Consider the following 24,953-nt stretch of genomic DNA (forward strand, 5'->3'; position numbering starts at 1 on the left):
ACTATTAAACAATAGCTGCTTAATTAAAAAAAACATGAAAATAGCTCCAAGTGTTAAAAACATGATATAGCATGAGTAGCTACATCACTGTCTAGAAACTACACTACCATTCAAAAGTTTGGAGTCAGCAAGATTTTGTTTTTGAATGCTCACCAAGGCTGCCTTTATCTGATATAAAAACACAGTAAAACAGTAATATTGTGAGTAATATTTTTGCATATAACAACTTTTTTTATTTATATATTAAAAAGTAATTTACTTCTGTAATGCCAAAGCTAAATTTTCAGCAGCCATTGAACCAGTCTTTAATGTCACATGATCCTTTAGAAATTGTAATATGCGGATTTGGTGCTCAAAAACATTTCTTATTATCATCAATGTCGAAAACAGCTGTGCTAACATTTTTATGGTAACTGTGATACATTTTCTTTAAAAAAGTTTCTGTTTTAATTGTGCGGTTTTTTTTTTTTTGATGTTATAAATGTCACTTTCGATCAATTTAATGCATCCTTGTTGAATAAAAAGCACAGATTTCTTACTGACCCCAAAGTTTTGAATGGTAGTGTACATGAAATAAAAAGTTTAAATCCTTGATTGCGTCCTCTACACTTTTTCACTCCACAGAGGTAGCATAAAGCTTCACATTCATGGAGAAGAAACAGCTATAAAGTAGATTATTGCATAGGACTCCTAAAATGTGTGAATCATACTCTAGTTCATTTATTAAAAACAACATGAAACAATGCTATAGAGAGAAATAGTTCATGTTTCTGTATAATGACATGAGAGATAACAGCCATAGAGAAATACTCCACTCGCACTCTAATACCATATTAAAATCTGTGAAGTAAACTGAATTTTATGGCTCAGTATGAAGGTGCAAAGGACACAAAGATTTCAAAAGGCACAATGTGACATTTTGAATGATAATGCTCTGAGGAAAACGGTTTCTTTAACAATACTCACTTGACAAGGGGTGGCTGAAAGAAATCGGCCATTATAGATTTTTTTCAACAATCCACCTAAAACTGACCACAGTTTCTGAGTTTTGGGCTAGATGGACAGGTGAGGGAAAAATTTGTGAGACACCCATTGATATGCAACCATGTGCTTTCATGTGTTGAATATTGAATATAGTATAATTAAAAATTAAAATTACCTAAATGAGCCTTAATACAGCATCTATATGAATAAATTCCCTAATTTGATTGTGCAATGACTTGTCAAAGAACTTGAAATGATACAATCAGGAGGATAAGACTTGTGCAAGAGTTTCCTTTATATTAACGTCACTATTTGTGTTCTTTTTCCTCACCTTTCTACGTTTTTATTCCTCTCTCTCCATATTTCTTACCACGGACCTTTTTTTAAAGTGCTTCAGATACCAGCTTCATCCTGGCTGGTGTTCTGTGACTGCCTGCTGCTTGGTTCAGGAGAAACATCAACATGCACTCTCTGATGAGCCAAGCCTCTTCTTCCATGACTCCGCCTTCGTTGCGCAGGAGAAAGTCTCTGACTGACAGTGATCTAAACAACAGGAGTTCTTCAGTTAATGCTTGTTTTTATGTGCTTTGTTCAAAAGCAAAACTGATTAATAAAAATATTTGGGAAAAAAAATAAAATAAAAAATCAAAGACTTTCTTTTCCTCACCTCTTTATCGATCCCTCTGTCCTCATCGTCAAGCTGAATAGACTGCATTAGAGAGAACAAATCCATCCTGCCACTTCTGCTGGGGCTAGACGACACCTAGGATAAAGTGTTGCAAACATAAAAAAAAAAAATAAAAAAAAAAAGTACTTAATTTCAGTGCACCCAAACCACTATTTAAAGGGGTCATATGATGTGATTTTAATTTTTCCTTTCTCTTTGGAGTGTTACAAGCTCTTGGTGCATAAAGAAGATCTGTAAAGTTGCAAAGACTAAAGTCTCAAATCCAAAGAGATATTCTTTATAAATGTTAAGTCAACCACGCCTACCTAAAATGGCTCATTATAACACGCCCCCACATGTCTACGTCACGATGTGTGAAAATTTGCATAACGCCGCCCAAATATTCACACAAAGAAAGAAGGCGTAACTTTGATTCTCGCTGTAGTATTGTTGCTGCCGCCGCCGCCACCATGTCGTGGAGAAGCGGTGTTTCATTGTGAAAGCGAAACTACTTTGTTTGGCCTTCCAAAAGAGGACACGACTAGAAATCAGTGGTTAAGTTGTATTTACAACACTGTTCCGGAACACTTCAACCCAAATAATCAGATGTGAGAAACGCATTTTACGGAGGACGAGGACTGTTTCCTGGGAGAGTAGCCTACAATGCCGGTGTCTGTTTCTATAAAGCGTGGCAATTCCAACTTTGCAAAGACAGTCTGGCGCTTCTGACTCACAACCTGTAAGTACGTTTTCATATTTAAAGAATTTGCCACTGATGAACGCAAACGCGAGTTTTGAGCAGTGTAGAGTAATGCTTGTTGTTTGGCGTTTCTCCGATCACAAATGCAGACATGGTTTTATGTTTACGCGGTGCGATGCAACACAACACGTAAAAAGACAGTATAAGTCACTATAATCTGTAATTATGTACCCACTGGATGCAACAAATGCCTCGTTTATAATGGGTTTTACTGGTTTTGTCTCATCGCGCCGGGACACGGCATCACAGTATGGTAAGGGGCGTAACATTTTCGTCACATGCTTGAGGTATTCGGCAAATCACAACACACCTCGCTTTTCAGACCGATGAGCTTTGTAAAAATCTACGCGTTTCAGAAAGGCGGGGCATAGAAGAGAAACAATAATGTACAGTATGTGGAAAATAATGTTTTTTGAATCTTAAACCGCATAAACGCATTACACCAAATACACAAAATAATGATCTTTTTAGCAACGTCATATGACCCCTTTAAAACAAAACCCTGCATCCTGAAAAACAGAAATTCAGCTAATTTTCAAAAATTACCTAGTATTACCAAATTTGATTATGCAGAGTTCCAAAAAAATCTATAACAACTTTCCATCATGTACAGTTTTATCACAAAACAAGATCTCTCTCTCCCTTCCTCTCTCTTTTTATAGATACAAACAAAACATCTGGGGTCACGTTAGCATTTTCTTCTGCCACGGGCCATAATTTCTAACCGTGAAATCAGGATTAGGCATAAAATAATTCATACCTTCAGAATAATTCATACATATGGAAATCGGCTAAGAACTGAACAAATAGTTGGCTCAGAAAAAGATAGGAATCATGACCTTGTGGCAGTTTTTCTGGTGATTAAGGGATAATTCAAGACCTCTTCACCTTACAAATGGGTGTCAAAAGCAAAAATGCAATGAAATGCACGATATACTGTGAGAAAGTGTGATGTGCTAGAGAAAAACATGCACTATTTTTGGAATCAGCACCCCAGAAGTACTAAGAAACAAGTATTCGATTTAATTCAGCAAATATGATGCAGGATTGTGCAATAGTAAAGAAAACCACATTAACATCAGGAAGGCCTTTACAATGGTTAAATGTAATGAATTGAGTGCTCTCTGAGTGCTCTAACCTTATCACTTTCTTGTACAGTAATAAGTGGGTTGGATGTAGCTGTATCTGCCCCAAACGTGTCGGGAACATTCTCATCCAACTGCTCACCAAAGACCTGAGAATGACAGAGGCATAGAAATAAACATATACTTTTTAGTAAAACCAATTTGGAAATTAAAGACATACTGATTCAATTCAATTAATCAAATTTGAATGTTATATGACATTTTCTTACATCTCTTTCCTCCTCCTCATTACTGCTTTCCTCTTCTGGGCTCTCTGAGTCTTCATCTTCTTCCTCTTTCTGTTCATGTTCACTCCCTGCAGCTGCTTCATTGTGGACAGATGGCTGACGGACTTCTGGCTTGGACTTCCTCCTCCACAGGGCACTGTGGCGCTGTTTACTGCATGGCACAATGCAATGTTTGGAATGAATTTCAGTACTTATTACTGAAAAGTGTACACTATACTGCTTATAAATATAAATATATATATATATATATATATATATACCTAATTCTGTGAGTGGTTTCAATTTATCACCGTTTGTTTTTATAAAAATTAAAAAAGGCTATTTAGTCTTTTCTGTCCAATTTTGTGTAAAAATGTCTTGATATCCCAACTAAATGAGTCAAGAAAGAGACTGCAACTGACATTAATTCCATTACATTTTGACAAATCTGTCTTCTGCACACAATATGCTGCATAAAGCCTCGGCAAATACCAATTTGTGTCTGTATTTTGTACATATATCGAAATGTCTATAATTTAAATGTGTAGTAAACAGTTAATGCTGCACCTGATCAATCAGAATATAGTATTTCAGAAAGCTGTGTAATACATACACTACCGTTCAATGAAATTCAGTAGTTAGGAGTCGGTGAGATTTCTTTTGAAAGAAATTAATACTTTTGATTAATTCAGTGCGACCTTGCTGAATAAGTCACAGTGAAAACATTTATAATGTTACAAAAGATTTATTATTTACTTTAAATAAATGATGTTTATTGCTGCTTTTGAACTTTCAAAAAAAATGTATCCTGATGAAACATTTTTATAATCTCTCCCCCAAAATATTAATCGTCAGTTTTCAACATCAATAATAAGAAATGTCTCGAGCAGCAAATAGCATACAAGAATGATTTCTAAAGGATCATGTGGCAATAAAGACTGTAGTAATGACTGCTAAAAAGCTTTGTCATCACAGAAGTAAATTACATTTCAAAATATATTCTTTTAAATTGTAATAATATTTCACAATATTTCACGATATTTTTGATTAAATAAATGCAGCCTTGATGAGCGTAAGAGACTTCTTTCAAGATCCCAAACTTACATAGCTGTGACTGTTTGAGATGAGTTTGTGTATCTGCACTATTCAGTCAACACATGATTGAACAATAAACCAGACTTGACTTGTTTGTACCTGAACATCTATTGAGATACTATACAAGTGGGAAAATGTCAGTATTCCTGTGTGAATGCTTGTTTGTTCAAGTATGATGACCGATCTCGGTACAGCACCATTATGAGAGTGCAAGTCACCTGGCATTGAGGATGCCGCTGTATGTATGCAGCTGTTTGAGGAAACCTTCATTGGGTTGCACTATAGGCCGTCTTTCTCTCACGTGGTTGAGGGCTTGGTCTAATGTCCAGCCCTGCTGCTTCATCAGGTAAGCAATTACTGTGGAGGCAGAGCGAGAGACGCCCATCTTACAATGGACCAGTATGGCCTGTCCACTCTTCCTGTATTATCATCAGTACAAAACAATGACATAATATATTAGAATGAGACCGAACACAAAGACATACGCTAATATATTTCACAGGGGGTTAGGTATTCCATACTGCATGTGTGCCTTAATATAAACCAATGCATTTAACAGTCAGGGTAGGCAGACTGCAAGCACAAAAACTAAATGCATGTCATCCATAAACCAAAATGAGGAAGAGGAGTGTGTGTGTGTGTGTGTGTGTTGAGCACCTTGCTTCACTGATGAACATGTATGTGTTGTTCCAGTGTGAGAGTAGGTTGGTCGCCTCCACATCGTAAACTCGGATATTCATATAGGTGAAAGATTCTGGAAAGAAGTTGTCAATCTCCATGGTAACATTCAGGATGTAGCCCACACTACCAAAAACAAAAATCATAAAAATAATTGTTCTTTCTATTCATCTGCTGCAGAAAAATGTTAATTTAAAAGGATAACTCAATTATGTCAATTATTTAAAATATATGAATTTGACCATTAATTATTATTTTAATCCTAATTAATCCTGTATACTTGTTCTTCTGTAGTTCTTCAAAGTTGGCAGCATTCCATTCGGAACCCTTTGGGGGAAGAGAGGACAAATAAATGACTGTGTATTTTCCAACAGTATAGCAGACAAGGCAGAAGACTAATGTCAACAGTCACCAAGTAAAGATAGTCCAAGATTCTGGAAGGTTTGTCCATCTGTGCCATTGTGACCATCATCTCATTGTCAATATACTCCTTGTAGTCTTTCATGTCTATGCCTATTTTGGACTCCAGGGCTTTTCGCACCTAAAAACACACAGAAAGAGTGACTGTAGCTCAACTGTATGGTGCTAGAAACTCCAAGATCATGGGTTTGGGATACAAATCACATTAAATGGCAAGTCACATGAAATACAATGCTTACAAACATCAAATCAAGCTTCTCACTAAACGACTTCCTGAATGTTGCTCATGTTTATACCACAAAGATTCTGTGGATAAGACAACAAGCCCAGGCACATTAACCTTAAGTAAGTTCTAGAAGAAGAGAGTCTTAAAAAGGTGTGTCTTCAGGCTTGCGCTACCGTTCAAATGACTGGGGTCAGTAAGTTTTGTTTGAAAGAAATTAATAGTTTTATTCAGCAGGGACACATTACATTTCTCAAAGTGACAGTTAAGACATTTATAATAACAATAATAAAAAATAAAATATTTCAAAAGATGCTGTTCTTTAGAATTTGCTAGAATGTTGAAAAAATGTATATTGAGCACCAAATCAGCACATCAGAATGATTTCTGAAGGATCATGTGACACTGAAGTAATGGCCACTGAAAATTAAGCTTTGCCAGGAATAAAATTATATTTTAAAATATATTAAAACAGAATGCAGTTATTTAAAATGGTAACAATATCACAATATTAATATTTTACTGTATTTTCTAAATAAATACAGCCATGGTGACCATAAGAGAATTCTTTCAAAAATGATTAAAAAAAAAATAATAATCTTACCAACCCCATAAGTTTTGAACTGTAGACTACTTTGAATAACCTTAAAGGGGCCATAATTAAATAAATCCAGTCCACACAGACCACTTTCTGAAAATAAGCTGCAAAAACATGCAAATTGTCGCAATGCAATACTGGCTTTGCAAAGTGCCTGTTATGGAAGGATGGACACCAAACCCACAACCGTAAAAACAAAAAACAAAAAAAAACGTTGCATACATATGCAAAAAGTTAACCAATCATAACATACTGTTAAAAATAAATAAATAAACAGGTGTTTTACCTGTATTTTTCACTCCATTGCATTGTGTTTTAATCTGTAATGTCCGTAAAATAAACGTGAATTTTTTACAGTTCAGATGTAAACATGAAATTGTGTTTTCAACCATTTGACTTCTGTTATATGACCTATTTACACCCAAAAATATAGAGTGGAACTTGATTTTATCCATCAGGAACTGATTGGATCATAAAAAGTGGTCTATAGGTGACTAGAGAGGAGAGCTTGGTGATGTTGTGGGACACTGTTTGAAAAGCAGAGTAAAGCCTTACTCCCTTTCATTTTACCTGCTTAGAGGTAATGTTTTCCAAGTCCTCAGTCCTCATGATATCTCGTAGCTGGGCTTTGATCTCCCTCTCCACTGACTCCCGATTCGACGACGATCGCCCTCCAGTGTCCTTCCTGACTGACTCCAGGCCAGTCATGGCCGCCCATTCATTAAGGCAGTGCTGGTCGGATTCCACGTTCTCTCTGTAATGCTGTGCCCACTCCAGTCCGCAGCCAGGTATGACAGCCCCACGTACGGCCCGTTCACAGCAGCCATGCAGCGCCTGCAACACTGACCTTGAGCAAAGTAAGAGAGACAAGAGAGTGCTGTGAACAAGCAATCAACAAACATATTTACAAGTTACAGAGCTAATTTAGAGGCTTTATGCAGAGGTCTAACAGGGTACATGTGATGACTGACTAAGGACCAGAAGAAAGACAGTTATAGGCAATATCAGAATAATAAAACAAATAGCATTATAACTGTGTGCAGTTAAGTGTGTGCTGGCTGCAAGACCAAAGTCATACTGTATGTCGTTGATGGTTGAGGAAACGAGTTGTTTCCTCAGCATTTCCTGCTTTAAACCTTACCACATCGTCTGAATGGACACAGGCTTAAAGATTCGTGTCACTACTGCAGATGTCACACTGAAACCTCTGTAAAAGAACAAGTGCAACAAACTGTCAGAAAAGCAGAAGTCTGGGGTGGAGGCTTTAACAGTGTACTAAGATAAATTATAAAGTGGAAGGTTTTCCATTCAAACCAAGCACAGTTCTATTTTATTTTAAATGTTTACATTTTTTATTTTAGATCAAGTTCAGTTATATTTAGTTTAGTGTTGACTGTTTCCTAATTTTCTAAAGAAGCAAAGACTTTGTACTTGAGCTCCCTTCAATTTAAAATCTCAAACCACATTAAAAAGCTTATGTGAAATTTGACTTTAATGACAAGATAATGATATCAAGATTGCTCTTTCATAAAATTGAAAGTCAAACACACACTTTTGCGTTTTTTTGCTTTCCCTGCTATCATTATCATATATTTGCACTTTATTAATTGATTTTTGGTCAGAATGAATCAGTTTTATGTTCTTACCCATCTCCATCTAGGTAAACCTGTGTGTCACTCCATATTGGCAAGACAAGTCCAATAGTGCACTCATCACTGAGGAAGAGTTTATAAAAAAAAAAAAAGAGAGAGAGCGAGAGAAAATGAGTGAGAGACATTTCTTGACAGGCTGAAATAATTACATTTTATTTAAAAATCTGCTAAATGTTTAAAGAAATTCACCCCCCCAAAAAAATTTTTTTAAATACAGTGTATATTTTTCATATGTGCAAAATATAGTTTGAAAAATGTCTCCGCATTTTTTGTCCATATACAAAAAAAATCAACAGTTACCAACATTATTCAAAATAACGTTTTATGTTTCATAGAACAAATAAAGTAATACAGGTTTGGAGTGACATGAGGGCAAGTAAATAAATTTAATTGTTGGGTGAATTATCCCTGCTACTAAACAAGGACACCAAGTTTGCAAAATATCTGCACATTCCATTTCCAAAAAAGTAGAATGTTAAAAATAAATAATCTCCTTGATTCAGTTGTGTGTTGTGAACAGATGTTATCAAAAATGCAACAGTATTTAGGCTGTAAGACAATAGACATACAAACATTTAACAGGTATGTCACACATACAATTGAATATTTTGGAATTTATCTCTAATGAAATAAAATCTGCTTATGATGGCTTAATAACTTAGTTTATAAAGATGTGCTACCTGTTTAAGCCTGGGAAGTCTATGCCAAGAAGTAGACTCTCCTGTTTTTTTATTAATGTGCCAACTATAAGCAAATACCTCACTCTGACTGGGCTCACAGACTCCAAACGCACAGCCTGCGAGAGGGAGAAAGAGAAATTCAGGTCCATTGCTAATGAATCAGACACAGAAGTCTGAGCTGGATTCATTAGGATAATTAAAAATTACTGCAATTAAAATGAGATCTTTCCATTATTATAATTCAAGCACAGCACCCATGCATGCTGTTTTTATTACACAATTTAGCAAGTAAACTGTATTGTGTGTAACTGTATTCTTAAAGACAAAGCTATTGTCATTTCTGCATAGCAGAAGATGGAACAAACTAAAGTGTTTCCAGAAACCACATTGCAGAACATGTGATGTTACGCATGCAAAACACTGCCTCCATTATACACAGGCAGCTAGTACAAACACTTCCATAAATCTCACATGGACAATAAATAGTGCAAATGCATGAGGTATTTTCACACCAATTATTTTTCCAGTCATTTGTGATTACAACATTTATTTAATAGAGGCTTTGTTTAATTTGGAGTTACCATGACCATGGCGACCCTGAGCATAGAAAGGCAGTGTAGTTAAACAAGAGTGGGTTGAGGAAATCCTAACCAATTTGACTGTGTCCTCCGGTCGTAGTAACGAAATCATTGCGTGCAAATGTCTGCGTTGAGTGTCAGAGGCTCGGCCTCCTTGCCTAGGACCTAGCAGAGAGGGTACGGTTTCTTCATGTAATCCCTCCCTCTCTCCCTCTTCCACCAGGAGCACTGCCCCCTTAACCAGGGCGAAACTTTCTCTGGGGTGCAGAAATAAAAAATTTATCAGTTACGCATTTCTGGAGGAAACACTATACACACTAAAATACACACACATGATTAAAACTGTATCACAATATCAGACCTTTTCTGAAGTCTTCCTCTTCTTGGGATAGGCTCATCCTTGAAAATAAATTTAAGCTGATTACAATTTATTGAATTAGAAGTTACAGGACATTATAACCCTAAGACCTGCCCAGAGAATGGTGATGTTAAAAATGGGTGGTGGGTGAACTGATTATGTGATGCACTTAATTGCAAACAGACTCTGCAGTAGATTCTGCTTGACTCCTCTGGATCATCTGACTCAGTAAGTGCTATTTGCCAAAACAGCTGAATAAAAACTTGCACCTGGGAAGGGCTTTTTAGCCTTTTTTCTCACCCATAACTCACTCCGAGATGAGTGACTGGATAAAAAATAAATAAAAATGTCAAACGAAACCTGTAAACACAATGACTAGGCGTTTGGACAAAATTGCCAACTGTAATGCAGTGACAGTATGATAAGACACTGAGGAAGCTCATACTAAAGACGATAAACAGAGAGAAACAAATAGAGTGAGAGAGGAAGACAGAGAGAAGGACACCAAAGAGGCTGTTATCAGTGCTTCTATGGAATGAAAGAGGAGACAGTAACATTACCTGTTATGTGACTGACGTGTCCAGACAGAGAGAAGAAGAAAAGGAAGAGAGGGGGTGGAGAGGAGGGGCAATGAGGTTTTAGGTTAAAGCTCCGGTGAGACTTCACTCAAAATAGTCTGAACATAGTGTTTTATAGAAGTAGATACACAGTATGCATGGGTTATGAGTGAAAGGGGAATCTTGTGCTATATAATAAATACAAAGCCTACCAAACAAACAATAGAGACAGAGAACTTGACATGGTCCAATATCGCTCAAGAACAGCAATAAAAGTTATCAGGCATTTTGACTCTTTAGCAGAATCCTCACATAATTCTGGGGCTTTTTTGGGGGGAACAGCATGAAATGAATTCTCATATTCAGATTCACAGCAAATTTGAAAAGCATTTGGAGCACTACCAAATTATACATAAACTTGTGTACAGAAAAAGGTGTAGAGTAACTGGACACACACGGAGGGCGTGGGAGTAGGGTGAAAGCATGTGTGGAGAACTGCAACTGACACACAAAAAGTGCAGATTTTCTTCTGTAGCATTTTAGAAATGCACATTTAAATTAAGCAAAATAAAACTCACCGGTGTTGTGCAAATAGACTGCGTTCTGTGCAAGGTCAGCAAAGCCATTCCACAGCCCGTTATCCTGCTTTAACACCAGCAGACGAGTCTGAGCAGCTCAACAGAATGCTTGCAAGTTTACTGGGTTGAGTAGGACAAAAAAATTTAAAACACACAAACTGATGAATGCTACTACATCGGAAAATGCAATACTAAATCAAGATGTTTATAGTGCCACTAGACTGAATTATTTCAGAGCAGTCTCAGAATCTGTTAATAACATCCACATACATTTCGCCACCTATATATCCTTTCCAAAAATAGGGTACAAAACAGGCCCTCAAACTCGTTTAAAAAAAAAAATGAAGTAATTTTACATTTAAAATGTAAGAGAAAGGAGATTATTAACCTTCAGAGAGTGTTTATCATCAACCTCAGGAGGTCAAATACAATTTTATAAAGAGCAGTTTATTTCCCCTTCATTTTCTACAGGGTTTCACCGCAGAAAGAAACGTATACTTAACACTTCAACTTCTGTACAAATTCTGAAAACAAAATCATTTACTAAATGTTCTGTTCCTGCACCAAAATGTGGAACACAAAATGTGGGAGTCCGCTAAATATGTTAATCATTAAAACCAGTTAAATGTAATACAATTGCCCACTAGTTTGTCTGAATGATTCAAGGGGAACAAGTCACGTACATTTGGCTAAATTAGCAGTTTTTACAAAACATAGACTTAAAGATACTTTGTTTCATCCTTGATCACTATTTCATGTATCATTTCCATAATGTCTAAACAGTTGTAATTATAACCTAGTGACCCAGTAAATGACTGAGTGAGAGCTCACCATCTGTGTCAAGAGCCCCAATTTGAACTACAAAATGAAGAACTTTACCTCTGTCATCTCTGGGTCGATTGTCCCACCTTGGAAGCCAAACAAACAAGCAAGCAAGAAATAAATATCTTGCCATGTACAGTATATGCTATGCAAGTGAATTGATTATTCAAAACAAATGGCAAAGAGCAATGAGGTTTGGCTTTCTGCACAGTTTCAAATAGTTTACGAAAATGAGAATCAAATAGTTTGTGAAAATGAGAACAACATTTTCCTCACACAAACTGGAACGTTTCCTCTTAAGGACAGCTACATAATGTTTCCCAGGTATTGTAAAGCAGTGTGGGTATTGACAAATGTTGAGTCACAGTCTTGGTACGTTACAACTCTTTAGTTTAGACTGTAGGCAGCTGCAGTCAGTCTCTAGGAGTATGAATTCTACATTTCTATATTTAAATTAATGTATTTAAAATATGTCCATCTGTCGATAACGAGTCCTTGCCTAAAAACCAAGACTCTGGGTTAAGCTCCAGCATCCCCCGACCCTACATAGGACAAACAGGTTGTAAACTGGATGGATATTTAAAATGAGATCCCTCTAGGCCTGGCAACATCTTTGCATGCCATTGTCCTCTTTCCATATCATTAGCTTAGATTCCAATCTTCTTTTGCTCAGACATATCTCTCTCTTTTTTTTTTTTACAACTTAAATCGTAATACTAGTCTCTATAAAATTATTTTCAAAGATCTTAATCCAGTAAACATGGACTTGGAAACCCTGACTTGGCTGGATCTTCAGTTTTCTGTGTGCAGGGGGCAGCACCTTTTGGCAAATGCGATTTTGACATTGGTTAAAACAATTCTGTCCTAGATTTCGTCTGACGTTAATACATACTGTACAGTATTGAACTTTGTGTTTTTAAAGCTCCCTTTAACAATCTTCTCAGTATATTTTTCCTGAAATGATCCTTTTATTTTTAGGGAAAGCTCATGGTTATAAACTAAAGAGTTCCCCCAATGAGTATTAAAGAGGTTTGTGTATGTGAAACCATAAAAACGTGTGTGAGAGGAAAGAATGATGATGGTGGTTGTGCTGCTTGGAAACAAAAACAGGGGTGGTTGGGGATATTTTTTCTCTACTGCTGAGGCCGCAGGATACCAATGATGCAGCTGATTTGTTGCGATGATGTGCTGGCCAATATTTTGACTGTCTTTTGTAAGATTACTTTTAGAAGACTTTTTTGAGATCAAAGCTTCAGCTTTTATGTTTGCTCTTTTAGGCTCAGCATCTTCTTACCATGACACCAATGAAGTTGTGCATGAGGATGAGACTTATTTCACCCCTCAGTTGGACTACAAATGTAAAAATACACTCACAAATTATACAATATGGCTAATTGCGAGACGCTACAGTTACTTAAAAAACATTTTTGCTGTCAGATCCGCAGTGGTGCCATGTAATGGGGAAGTGTCCTGTTTTTCTCCTCGAGGTGGGCACCACTGGGGCTCGCTTGGAACTCACTGTTTGCTCTCCTGTGATCGAGGATATAAACAGCTGGGCCGATCATCTGTGCAGTGCATGCCCAACCGCCGCTGGTCTGGATCCGCTGTCTGTCGAAGTAAGTATACTTAAAAGGTGTCATAATAATTGTGTCAGAGAAACTAGCTCTTTGATTCAGAAACATGTATTAGGCAGCTGCTGCAGAGTACTTGGCAATCTATCCTTAGTTGAACCATCCATGTGTTTATATTACGTCTGAATCTCAGAGATACATTGCAATGTTCTGCCTCTGATTGACCACGGTCTGTACAGTTGCACCCGTGGTTTTGTGGTAGACTCCAGGTGTGACTACAACTGCTATGAAGGCTACCAGATTGAGGGAGATCACTACCGGATGTGCCAAGAAGAGGGAACATGGAGTGGCACAGAACCGACGTGTGCAGGTACATTTGGAAATGAATTGTATTCATTGATAGTTTGCAGATGCTATAATATCATTATTTAGGCCAGAGAGAAGACATTGTAACAATGAATAAAAATTACATTGTTTCAGATCATGACCCCCCCCCCCCCAAGCTGAAATGTCCTTTGTCCAGAGTGAAGGTAGCAGAACCAGGAAAAGTAACTGCCCTGGTTTCATGGGAGCGTCCTGTTTCTACAGATACTGCTGACAGAGCACTACAGTATGTGCATCACATTTTTATGAAAGCCATCCAACTTCCTCGGTGTCAAAGAGGCAACTTGTAAACTGCATTTTTGTCATCCTTTATCAGGGTCTTGCGAAATGGACCGGAGTCTGGATCCGATTTCCTGAAGGAATACATGTAATTCGATATAAAGTCTCTGACCAGGCTCGCAACATAGCCACATGCAAATTTACAGTGCATGTTGAAAGTAAAGCCAGTATAATATTTTGATTTGCTTCTGCTTCAAAGTGTTAAAGGGATAGTCTACTCAAAAATGAAAATGGTGTCATCATTTACTCACTTTTATGTTGTTTCAGACTTTTATGACTTGTGTGGAACACAAATATTGAACCCCACTGACTTTCATTACATGAGACATTTGTCTAAATATCTTCTTTTGCATTCCACAGAAAAATAAAGCCATGAGTAAATGATTACAGAATTTTCATTTTTGGGTGAACTATCCCTTTAACTATAACTAATATTATTAAAATATGACTTAAGGTTTTAACACCCTTCTCTAGATCCAGTCAGCTGCACTTTTGTTGTACTATAGAGTGGTATATATGTCTTAAACTGAAAGTTTTTTTCCCCTCAGTGAGGCGATGTCCAAAGCTAAAGCCGCCTATGCATGGCTATCTGATGGCAATAATTATGGGGCTGTATGTGAATACCATTGTGATCCTGGCTTCGAAAGGACAGGTTTTGCAACTCGCGTTTGTCAGCTCAACTGGTCCGATGAAGCAGTTCAGTGTGTATGTGAGTATGTGCTTGAGGTTATGTGTATTTTTAATTGAAACACATACATTCAAATATTTTTCTCATTGTTGTGTGAAACGTTTGCTTTATCTTTTAGTAATGGACATAAAAACAGGTGTCAGGTCCGCTGGTGCTCTGCTTGACCAGTTTTATGAAAAGAGAAGGCTTCTTGTTGTGTCTACCCCAGATAACGCTAACCAGAAGTACAGGCTTCAGAATATTATGCTACAGGTAATATAGATACTTCCTTGATTAAAGCAAAAATAATCTTAAGAAAGGAGAGTTACAATCTCATTACGAAGCATACTTATATGACTGTGGGAATGTTCTGACACAGAAAGCTGGGTGTGGTCTTGATCTGTGACATGTTTTAGGAACTCCACTTCGTGCAGTGTGCCGCATCAAAGAACAACAACTATAGCCTGAAGTCATAGAGGGACTTAGGTAACTTACCGAGTATCTACAGTAGTGTTTACATGATAAATACTGTATATTTAACTGTTGTATTTAAGGACTTACATGGAAGTCATACTGGCAGATGACAATGGCAATATTACAAACAAATACTCAAAGTCAACATGAAATTAACCATATTTACTTTTTTAATATCCTGCAGGTTCCCAATTAATAAAATCAAGTCTAAGCTTTCTCATTGTATATCAAATACCATGGGATGAAAACCAAATTTAATGCTGACTTTAAGTTCCAGGAGAGACATATTGACCAGTCAAGACCAGACCTTATTTTGATAAAAGCCACATTAAAATATCTTGGACAAAACCCTTTCATAAGGTTTTGCAACAACAGGGACTCTATACTGAAGGAAAATGTTTTGTTGATTCTCTCCACTATGCATGTGTTTCCAATCTAAAAGTGGTAAATTATTGTTTGCATGTGTTTTTTGTTTGTATGTAACAGACAGGCACTGCATATATCTACAGCGTATTTCACCATGGTGCTGTTGGACGAGTATGGTGTGGATCGGGAGTGCTTTGTTAACCCCACCACCTCTGATGAGCTCAACTCCTACGTAGAGGAGTATCTCCTCACAGAGGAGGAGCTAGAGAGACTGGCAATGAACAGGGACTTCTGTGACTGACCTCGGTCTGATCGACTCCAGATCTGATGTTGTGGGTTTATAGCAACAGGCACCTCAAGAGCCTGTTTCCTAGACAAACAATCATTTAAATCGACATACTGCAGATATTACTCACAGAGAATCACAGCTGGAAATGTGATTTAGTCTGGAACGGGTTTTAATATGCAAGTGTAAAACTGCCAGGTGGGGTTGCACAAGATATACATATTCCTAAGAAAAATTATTTTAACTATCTATAATTGAGTGCACAGCACACAATGTGGATTCTTAAAAAGATGTAATATTTATTAAATGCTGGTATTTTTGTGTAGCTCCTAAAAAGAAGGTGCTCACAATGGAGTAAATCAGCATTATGACATTAAAATACATTGTGTTTAAACATGCACATTTTGGGCCGTACATTAAGTGCACATTTAAAACCAAAGTGTTATTCAAATTAAAACATTTACGGTCTCCAAACATTCATTTTTAAGAACAGGATTCAAATGATGTTGTATTTGAAAACATCCGTTCAGCTGCAACATTTAAAGGAAATAAATATCATTAACATATACACGCTGCACATTTCCACATCATTATTTGTGAACTGCCTTAAATGTTTAAAAAAATATAAAAGATGCATTAACCTAAAAAGACTTTAAAATATTACTGTGATGCATTAATGTTCTCATATTGCACAGCTGTAACAGCAACACACAAATGTGGAATGTGTAACCCCCTGTGGTTTGGGGGGTGGGAGGGGGGTATTGTGCAGCATCTTTACTTGCCCTTTCCCATGGAAGAGCGCAGTGGAAGAGTGCCCTCTGCCCAAGAGTCGGGGTACTGCATCATCTTTTTCCACAGCAAGATCTCCTCCCCTGTGGAGTCTTCCATCCACTTTTCCTTTCCCTCCTTGATAGTCACTGTGCAAACATCAGTTTAAAATGACTTGAATATTCTCTCTCTCTCTCTCTCTCTATATATATATATATATATATATATATTCTATTCTATTATATATATATCAAAGAATGCTGAAAAAATGTATCGTGGTTTCCACAAAAAAAAATATTGAGCAGCACAATTGTTTTCAACATTGATAATAAGAAATGTTTCTTGAGCATCAAATTATAAATGTAAATGATTTCTGAAGGATCATTGAATACTGGATGGCTTTGAATAATTCAGCTTTGTCATCAGAGAAATAAATTGCATTTTAAAATATATCAAACTAATGTATAATCATTTCTCAATATTACTGTTTTTACTGTATTTTTTTATCTAATAACTGCAGCCTTGGAGAACATAGGAGACATTAAAAAGATCTTATCAGCTCCAGTTGTATTAACATTAATCATATCAATAAAGCTTGACTGAAAAAGTGATACTTCTGAATTTGGTGTCTGCAGTCAGTGAATTCAGTAATGAAATCAATGATAAAGGCTTCTGAATTGATTTCAACTCAAAGGAATATGTAGCAGCAGATGCTCTTACCTCCTCCCAAGCTGAGGCGAACTCCTCCCAGGAAGTCATTGCTGGACAGGGACTCTCTGTCCCAGACAGTGAGCTCCAGACATACATCCTTCAGCTGCTCCAGACTCAGGTCGTTGTACACAAATATGTGGTTGTAGTTTGGGTTCTTTGTCTTCTTCACTACCGGAGTCTTCTTCTTTGAGGAAGACTTGCTCTTTGATGGCAGCAGATACCTGAAGAATAGAGTTAATAGTAGAAATAAACAAACAAGGGCCTTTTAAAACAAAACAGATGTAATGAAACATGTTTGCAAACCCTTTCACAAAGGAATCGCATGTGCCTCCAGTTTTCATGGCTGTCAAGTTTTTGGCCTCTTTGATCAACACGTGCAGCTCAGTACCATCTGCGGGTATGGTCTTTTTTCCTTCAGTAGAGAATAGAGGCATAATTTACTATGTAACACTAGTTAAAGACATTTTATAGATATGTTAACTGTGTTTTCCCTCACCTTTTCCATTAGAGTCCTCTGCATGTGTCTTGTATGCTGTGACACACTTCAGTGAAATAACCAGCTCGCCTTTGTACTGATCGAATGGAGATGCTGGCTGGGCAGCTGCCTATGAAGACAAACGGAAAAAATATGTAACGGTACTACTAAACAAAACAACAACTTGAGTACAGTGGCATATTTATGTGGCATCAAAACAAGTATATACCTTTCCTCTAAGAGCCATGCACTCTTGATGTGCAGAGTCAATGTCATGGCTATCCATTGGTACTTCCACCTCTCCCAGAAAGGCATTGTGGCCAAAACGGTCGTAGTGCCAAACTGAGAGTTGTAGTGTTCGAGTCATCAGCTGGGTGCGGCTGATGGAATACTACAACAAGCAAGCACAAGACAGGTTGTCAATATGAAATATATTCAAGTAAGAGGTTACCATGTAGGAGCTTTGGCCAGTTGTTTAGTCTGTTTGTATGAACAGCGCATGCTGTTCGCTCTAGATTAAAATGGGGCAAGCATATGAACTAATATTTATCTGACTGTGACTCGGTGATAACAGTGTACTTATCTTCTCTGTCAATACCAAGCCCATTCGAAACCTGAAGTTAGTGTGCAGGGTTTTAATTACCTGACATAAAAGCAAAGCACTATATAACAGTGTTGCTATTATTGCTCAATGGTATCAATGTCTGATAGTATTTGTTGTTCCAAACCATGAAAAATTAGTTATTTTGGGGAGTTTGATTTTGCTGAGAATCAATTTATTGAAAATGCTACTATTTTTAAATACGATCTTAAAGGAATTGAAACTATACCTTCAGTGTTTCCTTAAAACTGGGGTTAATGTTATGTTTGATTGAGGTTTTCTTCTTGCTCTTGTCTGGGAGGAGGTAAGCTTTGACATATCTGTGAAAAGGAATCAACCAATCGGGAGAGTTTAGCAGTGATTTTCTCTCTGTACAGGGGAAACCCACTAGTATGGTTCACTGGTGAAAAATTATTATTCTTGGAAGACAGTAAAGAACTGAGACCCTCTCAAGAAACCACATGGAAATCACTTAGCATATGCGGTGTGGAGGCCCACTTACGGGTTGCACTTCTTTTTTGCTGCATCAGCGTAAGCCAGTCCTTTACACTCACGGACCACAATAGACAGGCTCTGGCTCGGCTCATCATAGCTGAGAGAGAAGAAAATATCTCCACTCACTTTCACACGATCGTAGTCTCCTGCTTCACTGTACACACTCATTGTACTACCAAGAGTGGCCTGTGGAAAAAAAACAGAAAAAGAACACCAGCTGCCCAGCATATTCAAGTGTCTAATATTTAATTTTTATTTAGTTTGCGAATAAAATCAATTTAAACAAAAAAAAATAATATTTAAATACTGTTGTATTATTAGTAACAAGTTATTTACAATTCAACCATTTCAATAATACTTTTTATATTACATTTTAATAATATTTAATTTTATTCCAATTAATAATATTAAGGTGGGTTACCCTTGAGTACCCTCCCAGACTTCCCGAGCTATCACCGAATTTCTGCCTGTGTATATTCACCAAGTTATCAATATCTTCCTCCTCCTCATCATCCTTATGAAACAAGTCAGACATTCAGAATAATACAGTGCAAACTGGTTTAAAATAGTTTGAATTTGTTTGAAATTTACTCACAGCATTAAGGCCAGGAACTGACTGGCTTCTATCTCCCATAGAGGGTGCAACATTTTCTGTTCCATCTTTACGCAAATCAAGTGTGGAGGCTGGTTTAATATCTATGACAAAACAGTGTTTGCATCTTTAAAACCCAGAGTAAAATAATAATAATACATGTATGTACACTACCGTTCAAAAGTTTGGGGTCGGTAAGATTATGTATTGTTTTATAAAAAAAATAATAAAATCTTATATTGACCAAGGCTGCATTACTTTGATCAAAAATATTTCTTGCTTTGTCTTGGAAAATTTTCATTCATAAATGTAGATGGTGTAAATCTAAATCCAACTTTAACCAGTGGATGAATGAGTTTAAAATTTTGTGCAAGTCTTTAGAATTGGTTAAAAACAAGAAAGCTCTCAAACTGATTTCGTTTTTGGGGCATGTATAAACTAAAGTAAAACGCCCCTTTTGGTTTGTTTTATTTGTTCTATTTATTGATTTCTTTTCTTCTTTATTATTGGTTTATTGTGATCTTGTTTGTCACTGGTTATGCTCAACCTAAGGCTGTTCACGTGTTGTTAGATTATGTGATGTGTTTATGTACCTTGTTTGTTTGTTGTAAATGGAAGCATAATAAAATAAATAAAATAAAAAAGTTAGCGCATGTTAACATACAACTTAATCCAACTAAAAAAATTTTAAAAAAAAAAAATAAATAAAAACCTTTGATAAAAAATATAGTAAAAACTGTAATTTTGTGAAATATTACATTTCAAAATAGTTTTAATCTATTTTAAAATGTAATTTATTCCTGTGATGAAGTTGTGCTGCTTAATATTTTGTGGAAAACCGTGATACATTTTCTCAGGATTATTTGATAAATAGAAAGAGCAGCATTTGTTTGAAATAGAAATCTTTTGAAACATTATAAATGACTGAACTGTCACATTTGAACTTGCTGATCCCAGACTTTTGAATAGTGTATACTCATAATATAATGTCACCTGATAGTTTGTGCATTCTTCTAACACTTTTCTTGAAAAGTCCATCCACATCACGCAATGAGTCAGAGCACGCATTGTGATGAATTAATGAGGCCTTAATTTGGAGGGATGATGGTGGAAAAAGCAAGACAATAGGTGACACATGAACAGAACTAGGACAGAGAAATTATATGGCTAAACAGGATGAACTATGAATAAACACTTACTGTCTCATTGGTAGATGGGCTTTCACTGTTAGCGGGGACCATCAAGATGGACACTGCAGAGCCTGCTGGACTAGTCTTGGCTGTCGGCTCCTCTTTTCTAGGTGCAAATCAGAGGATTGCATCACACTACTACATCATTAGACATGGATTTCTGTGTCTCATACACAGATTTTACCTTTGCATTAGGGGGGTACTGTGGGATGATTCGGTCTCAGCAAGGCTGCTGCCCAGACTGGCTTTTTCTATTGATTCTGTGTCACTATGCTGTTGCTCTCGCACATCAAGTCCCTCATAAGTCTCAAGAGGTGAGCTGAAAAAATGAGACGGGATGAAGTATAGAGTGCTGGACAAAGATGTCATCCTAATAAATAACATTAAAACACCTCAACTATACTGACACTGCATGGCTGGAGAAATAGTACACTCAAATATAAATGTACTTTTATTTACTCATCCTAACATCATTACACACCTACATGCTTTTTTTTTGTCCTGTGGAACATAACAATGATAAGATCTCAAACAAACAGGTTAGACATTATTATCAAACGCATTTGCATTTGTGTCTCTCATAGTGTGTGTGTGTGTGTGTGTGTGTGAGAGAGACTGTGTGCGAGACTGTGTGTGTGTGTGGTTTGCAGAAAAAAATAGCAGCATACAGGTTACAATGGATGATACAAGGATTAATACATTTTGATAGAAATTTTATTTTTGGGTGAACTATCTCTTTAACAAAGAACTGGTCTGAAAGATCTTTAATAGAACAAAATTATATAACAGAATTATTAAAGAGATGGTTGGAAAAAAGTAAATATTTTAAATGAAATTGTAAATAATTAAATGATAAAGTACATTACATTATTTGCTCAGTAGAAACATGAGACTATATAATAAGTGATGATTAAGACACACCTCTTATTTGCTAGTGCAATGTCCTTCAGTTTTGGCTTGGGCACAGGAACAGTTTGACTGGAATTCAACTCAGCTCTGTTTAATAGCATTTCCCCAGTTGTCTCATGCTTTTTACCTAGAACAGAGAGATGTAATTTTTAAAAAGGGGAAGTAAGTGGTGTATAATGATTAATCTTAAAACACTGCCAGCCATTTAACTCTAAAGTAAACAGGAGAATTATTCCTATGTCCTCTCCTCTTGGTGAAAGCACACACACACACACACAAAATCTACTTTCCACCCTTTATAAAAACAGAAAGTTCAAGTTCACACTGCTCTATCAGACTGTCTGGCATCTGCTTCCTGCACTCACTCAGAGGCCTTTTCCTGAGGGAAACTCGGACTAAGTCGTGTCCAGGAGCTGTAGAATAGCGGTTAACCCTCTCGTCATTGAACCAGTCTCCAGTGCACATCTTCAGATCTCTGAAAGGAAAAAAAAACTGAAGTTTCTGTTGAACATTAACCTTTTCCATTAAGCAAGGGCCTCATTTTCCAGTCTAACGTGCCTCTTAATAATAGGGTTTCTAAATGGACTAAGGCCAAAGAGAGGGGTGCTGGGAGGCATGGGGTACACACTCACATCTCTTTGGCACACACGGTGCACATCCAAGATCCGTTGGGTCGCATAGATTGACATTTTCTGCAAACCTGATGTTTGCATACTCTGCACTGGCTACCGCTGCGGGTCAGAAGGCCCATAGGCTCTTGGCAGCGGCCACAGCTGCGCTCACTGTATTTCCCACTGCCACGTTTCGCACCCTTTCTTTTGATTTCCAGCAACTCAGCTTTCAGCTTCCTAAGAGTACAAAAATCAGCATTTATTTTTTCCCCAGAATTTTTTGCCTGATAAACATCCTTTCCAAGTTCGAAATAGAGTCTAAAGGCCTGTTCACACAAAGGATGATAACTATAATGATAACTTTAAAGTTTTAATAATCATTCAAATTTTGTGAGAATAGGGAAGTCCACACCAAGGCTATAAGGATAATGACACAGAAGAATCACAATAATAAAAAAAAAACACTGATGGCCAATCAGAATCCATCAGACTTTAAAGAGCTCAAGCATTTAAAGCGGCAGATGACAAAACTGCAGATCATACTTACAATAAACAGAACATTTTCGTCTGTTGGTGTGGATGCTAATATAGTGATCCTTATAATGTAGCTTTCTTCATAATTATAGTTCTTGGTGTGAACAGGCCTTAAGCCCTGATTGGTGTGATTTAATTTGATAGAAATAGACATTAAACAAACATAAAATTAAAAAGTATAGGGTCAGTAAGATTTTTAAAGGTTTTTGAAAGAATGCTATGCTAACCAAGGCTGCATTTATTTAATCAAAAATACAGTTAAAACAGTAGTATTGTGAAATATTATTTATTACCATTTAAAATAACTGTTTTAATACATTTTAATATACTTTAAAATGTAATTTATTCCTGTGAAGCTGAATCTTCAGCAGTCATTACTCCAGTCTTCAGTGTCACATGAGCCTTCAGAAATCATACTAATATACGATTTGATGCTCAAGAAACATTTGTTGTAAATGGTTTCTGCTTAATATTTGGCACACACGGTATATTTTATTGTAGAAACCATGATACATGTTTTCAGGGTTCTTACTGACCCCAAACTTATGAACGGTAGTGTATTAAAAATAAAAAGTTTAATGTGATGTGTAATGAACACTTTAAAAAAAAATGATGCCACAACAGGTAGCAGTTGTAAAGTTTGCATAAATAAAGCTAAATTTAATTAATGTTTAATTTAAATTTTTTTTAATTAAAATTTTAATTAACATTTAAAAAAAAAAATGTAATTTATAAACAGTGACACTCACTTCACGCGCAGCTCCTCCAAGCGCCTCAGCTCCTCATCTCGCCGAAGGACTTCTAGTATGAATTCTTGCTCAGACTCAGTCAGGACGGATACATTGATCTCCATGTTCTGCACCACCCTCAAGAGTCAAGCCCTGCTTCTAAGGAATACAAAAACAAACAAATGGCTCTGGATGCATTAAGTCAACAAAATATAATAAATGTCAACGCAAATGACAGAAACCCATAGAACCACATACAACCGCTTACCGAGTAACATACAAATGTTGCTCACCGATAAATATTTTATTGTAGAAACCATGATACATGTTTTCAGGGTTCTTACTGACCCCAAACTTATGAACGGTAGTGTATTAAAAATAAAAAGTTTAATGTGATGTGTAATGAACACTTTAAAAAAAATGATGCCACAACAGGTAGCAGTTGTAAAGTTTGCATAAATAAAGCTAAATTTAATTAATGTTTAATTTAAATTTTTTTTTATTAAAATTTTAATTAACATTTAAAAAAAAAATTTTATTTATAAACAGTGACACTCACTTCACGCGCAGCTCCTCCAAGCGCCTCAGCTCCTCATCTCGCCGAAGGACTTCTAGTATGAATTCTTGCTCAGACTCAGTCAGGACGGATACATTGATCTCCATGTTCTGCACCACCCTCAAGAGTCAAGCCCTGCTTCTAAGGAATACAAAAACAAACAAATGGCTCTGGATGCATTAAGTCAACAAAATATAATAAATGTTAACGCAAATGACAGAAACCCATAGAACCACATACAACCGCTTACCGAGTAACATACAAATGTTGCTCACCGATAATAATAGAAGCTCACCCAACCAAGAAGAGGTCATTTGCTTTTCAGAGATGACACTAACATATATAATGAGAGTGTTACACAAATAAAGCAAGTCTTGCTGTTTGTAAAAATGGTAGAGACGTGGAGACAGGGCTGAACTGACAAATAAAGGGAGCGACCTTTCACAGTTCCTCCATACAGTGTCTGTCCGTGTCAGTATTTTAGAGGATCCTCGTCAACTCCCTGCAGGAGCCGAGTAGTTAAACAAGCACAAGGACACCCTGTGACATGCAGCTCCACATGCAAATTAGTTGGTTACTAATGGCTCGCAATGCCAATATCGCAGCAGCAGTAAATATATTCACATCCCAGGATCTACCTCATACATCAAGTATAAGCATATTAGCAGTAATAAATCATTTAATAAATCAAGCCAAACAAATGTATGTATTTTGCAAAAACATAGGCAAGCCTGCTTATAAATGAGACAGCTTCT

At 36.7% G+C, this 24,953-nt stretch overlaps 2 protein-coding genes and 1 pseudogene across 4 annotated transcripts; 1 reads left to right on the forward strand and 2 right to left on the reverse strand.

Annotated features, from left to right (window-relative positions):
• Window positions 1-531: 531 nt before the first annotated feature.
• Window positions 532-11,605, reverse strand: LOC107554453 (protein phosphatase Slingshot homolog 3-like). The gene is made up of 15 exons (XM_016236958.1): window positions 11,180-11,605; window positions 10,048-10,085; window positions 9,760-9,943; window positions 9,109-9,224; window positions 8,423-8,491; window positions 7,918-7,983; window positions 7,347-7,623; window positions 5,948-6,076; window positions 5,816-5,862; window positions 5,515-5,661; window positions 5,076-5,276; window positions 3,766-3,934; window positions 3,550-3,645; window positions 1,652-1,747; window positions 532-1,527 (listed from the first exon to the last, which is right to left on the reverse strand). The coding sequence occupies exons 1-15, from the start codon at window positions 11,225-11,227 to the stop codon at window positions 1,378-1,380; spliced, it is 1,833 nt and encodes a 610-aa protein (XP_016092444.1). The 5' UTR covers window positions 11,228-11,605; the 3' UTR covers window positions 532-1,377.
• A 1,557-nt stretch (window positions 11,606-13,162) lies between these two features.
• On the forward strand, window positions 13,163-16,043 carry LOC107554442 (sushi repeat-containing protein SRPX2-like; annotated as a pseudogene).
• Window positions 16,044-16,170: 127 nt separating this feature from the next.
• LOC107554454 (synaptotagmin-like protein 4) lies at window positions 16,171-23,796 on the reverse strand. 3 transcript variants are annotated; one of them, XM_016236960.1, is made up of 17 exons: window positions 23,664-23,796; window positions 22,402-22,617; window positions 22,135-22,244; window positions 21,782-21,896; window positions 21,045-21,179; window positions 20,870-20,966; window positions 20,664-20,757; window positions 19,673-19,762; window positions 19,500-19,597; window positions 19,086-19,264; window positions 18,813-18,903; window positions 18,212-18,373; window positions 18,004-18,112; window positions 17,811-17,919; window positions 17,517-17,728; window positions 16,811-16,945; window positions 16,171-16,558 (listed from the first exon to the last, which is right to left on the reverse strand). In XM_016236960.1, the coding sequence occupies exons 1-17, from the start codon at window positions 23,765-23,767 to the stop codon at window positions 16,512-16,514; spliced, it is 2,103 nt and encodes a 700-aa protein (XP_016092446.1). In that variant the 5' UTR covers window positions 23,768-23,796; the 3' UTR covers window positions 16,171-16,511. The 3 variants fall into 3 exon arrangements, with proteins under 3 accessions (XP_016092446.1, XP_016092445.1, XP_016092447.1); XM_016236959.1 differs by having other exon boundaries at window positions 16,172-16,558; window positions 19,500-19,592; window positions 19,674-19,774; XM_016236961.1 differs by lacking the exon at window positions 16,171-16,558 and having other exon boundaries at window positions 16,563-16,945; window positions 19,500-19,592; window positions 19,674-19,774.
• Between the last annotated feature and the right edge of the window lie 1,157 nt (window positions 23,797-24,953).

Source organism: Sinocyclocheilus grahami, unplaced genomic scaffold (genome assembly GCF_001515645.1).
Source record: "Sinocyclocheilus grahami isolate Dianchi unplaced genomic scaffold, SAMN03320097.WGS_v1.1 scaffold502.1, whole genome shotgun sequence".
Lineage (NCBI taxonomy): Eukaryota > Metazoa > Chordata > Actinopteri > Cypriniformes > Cyprinidae > Sinocyclocheilus > Sinocyclocheilus grahami.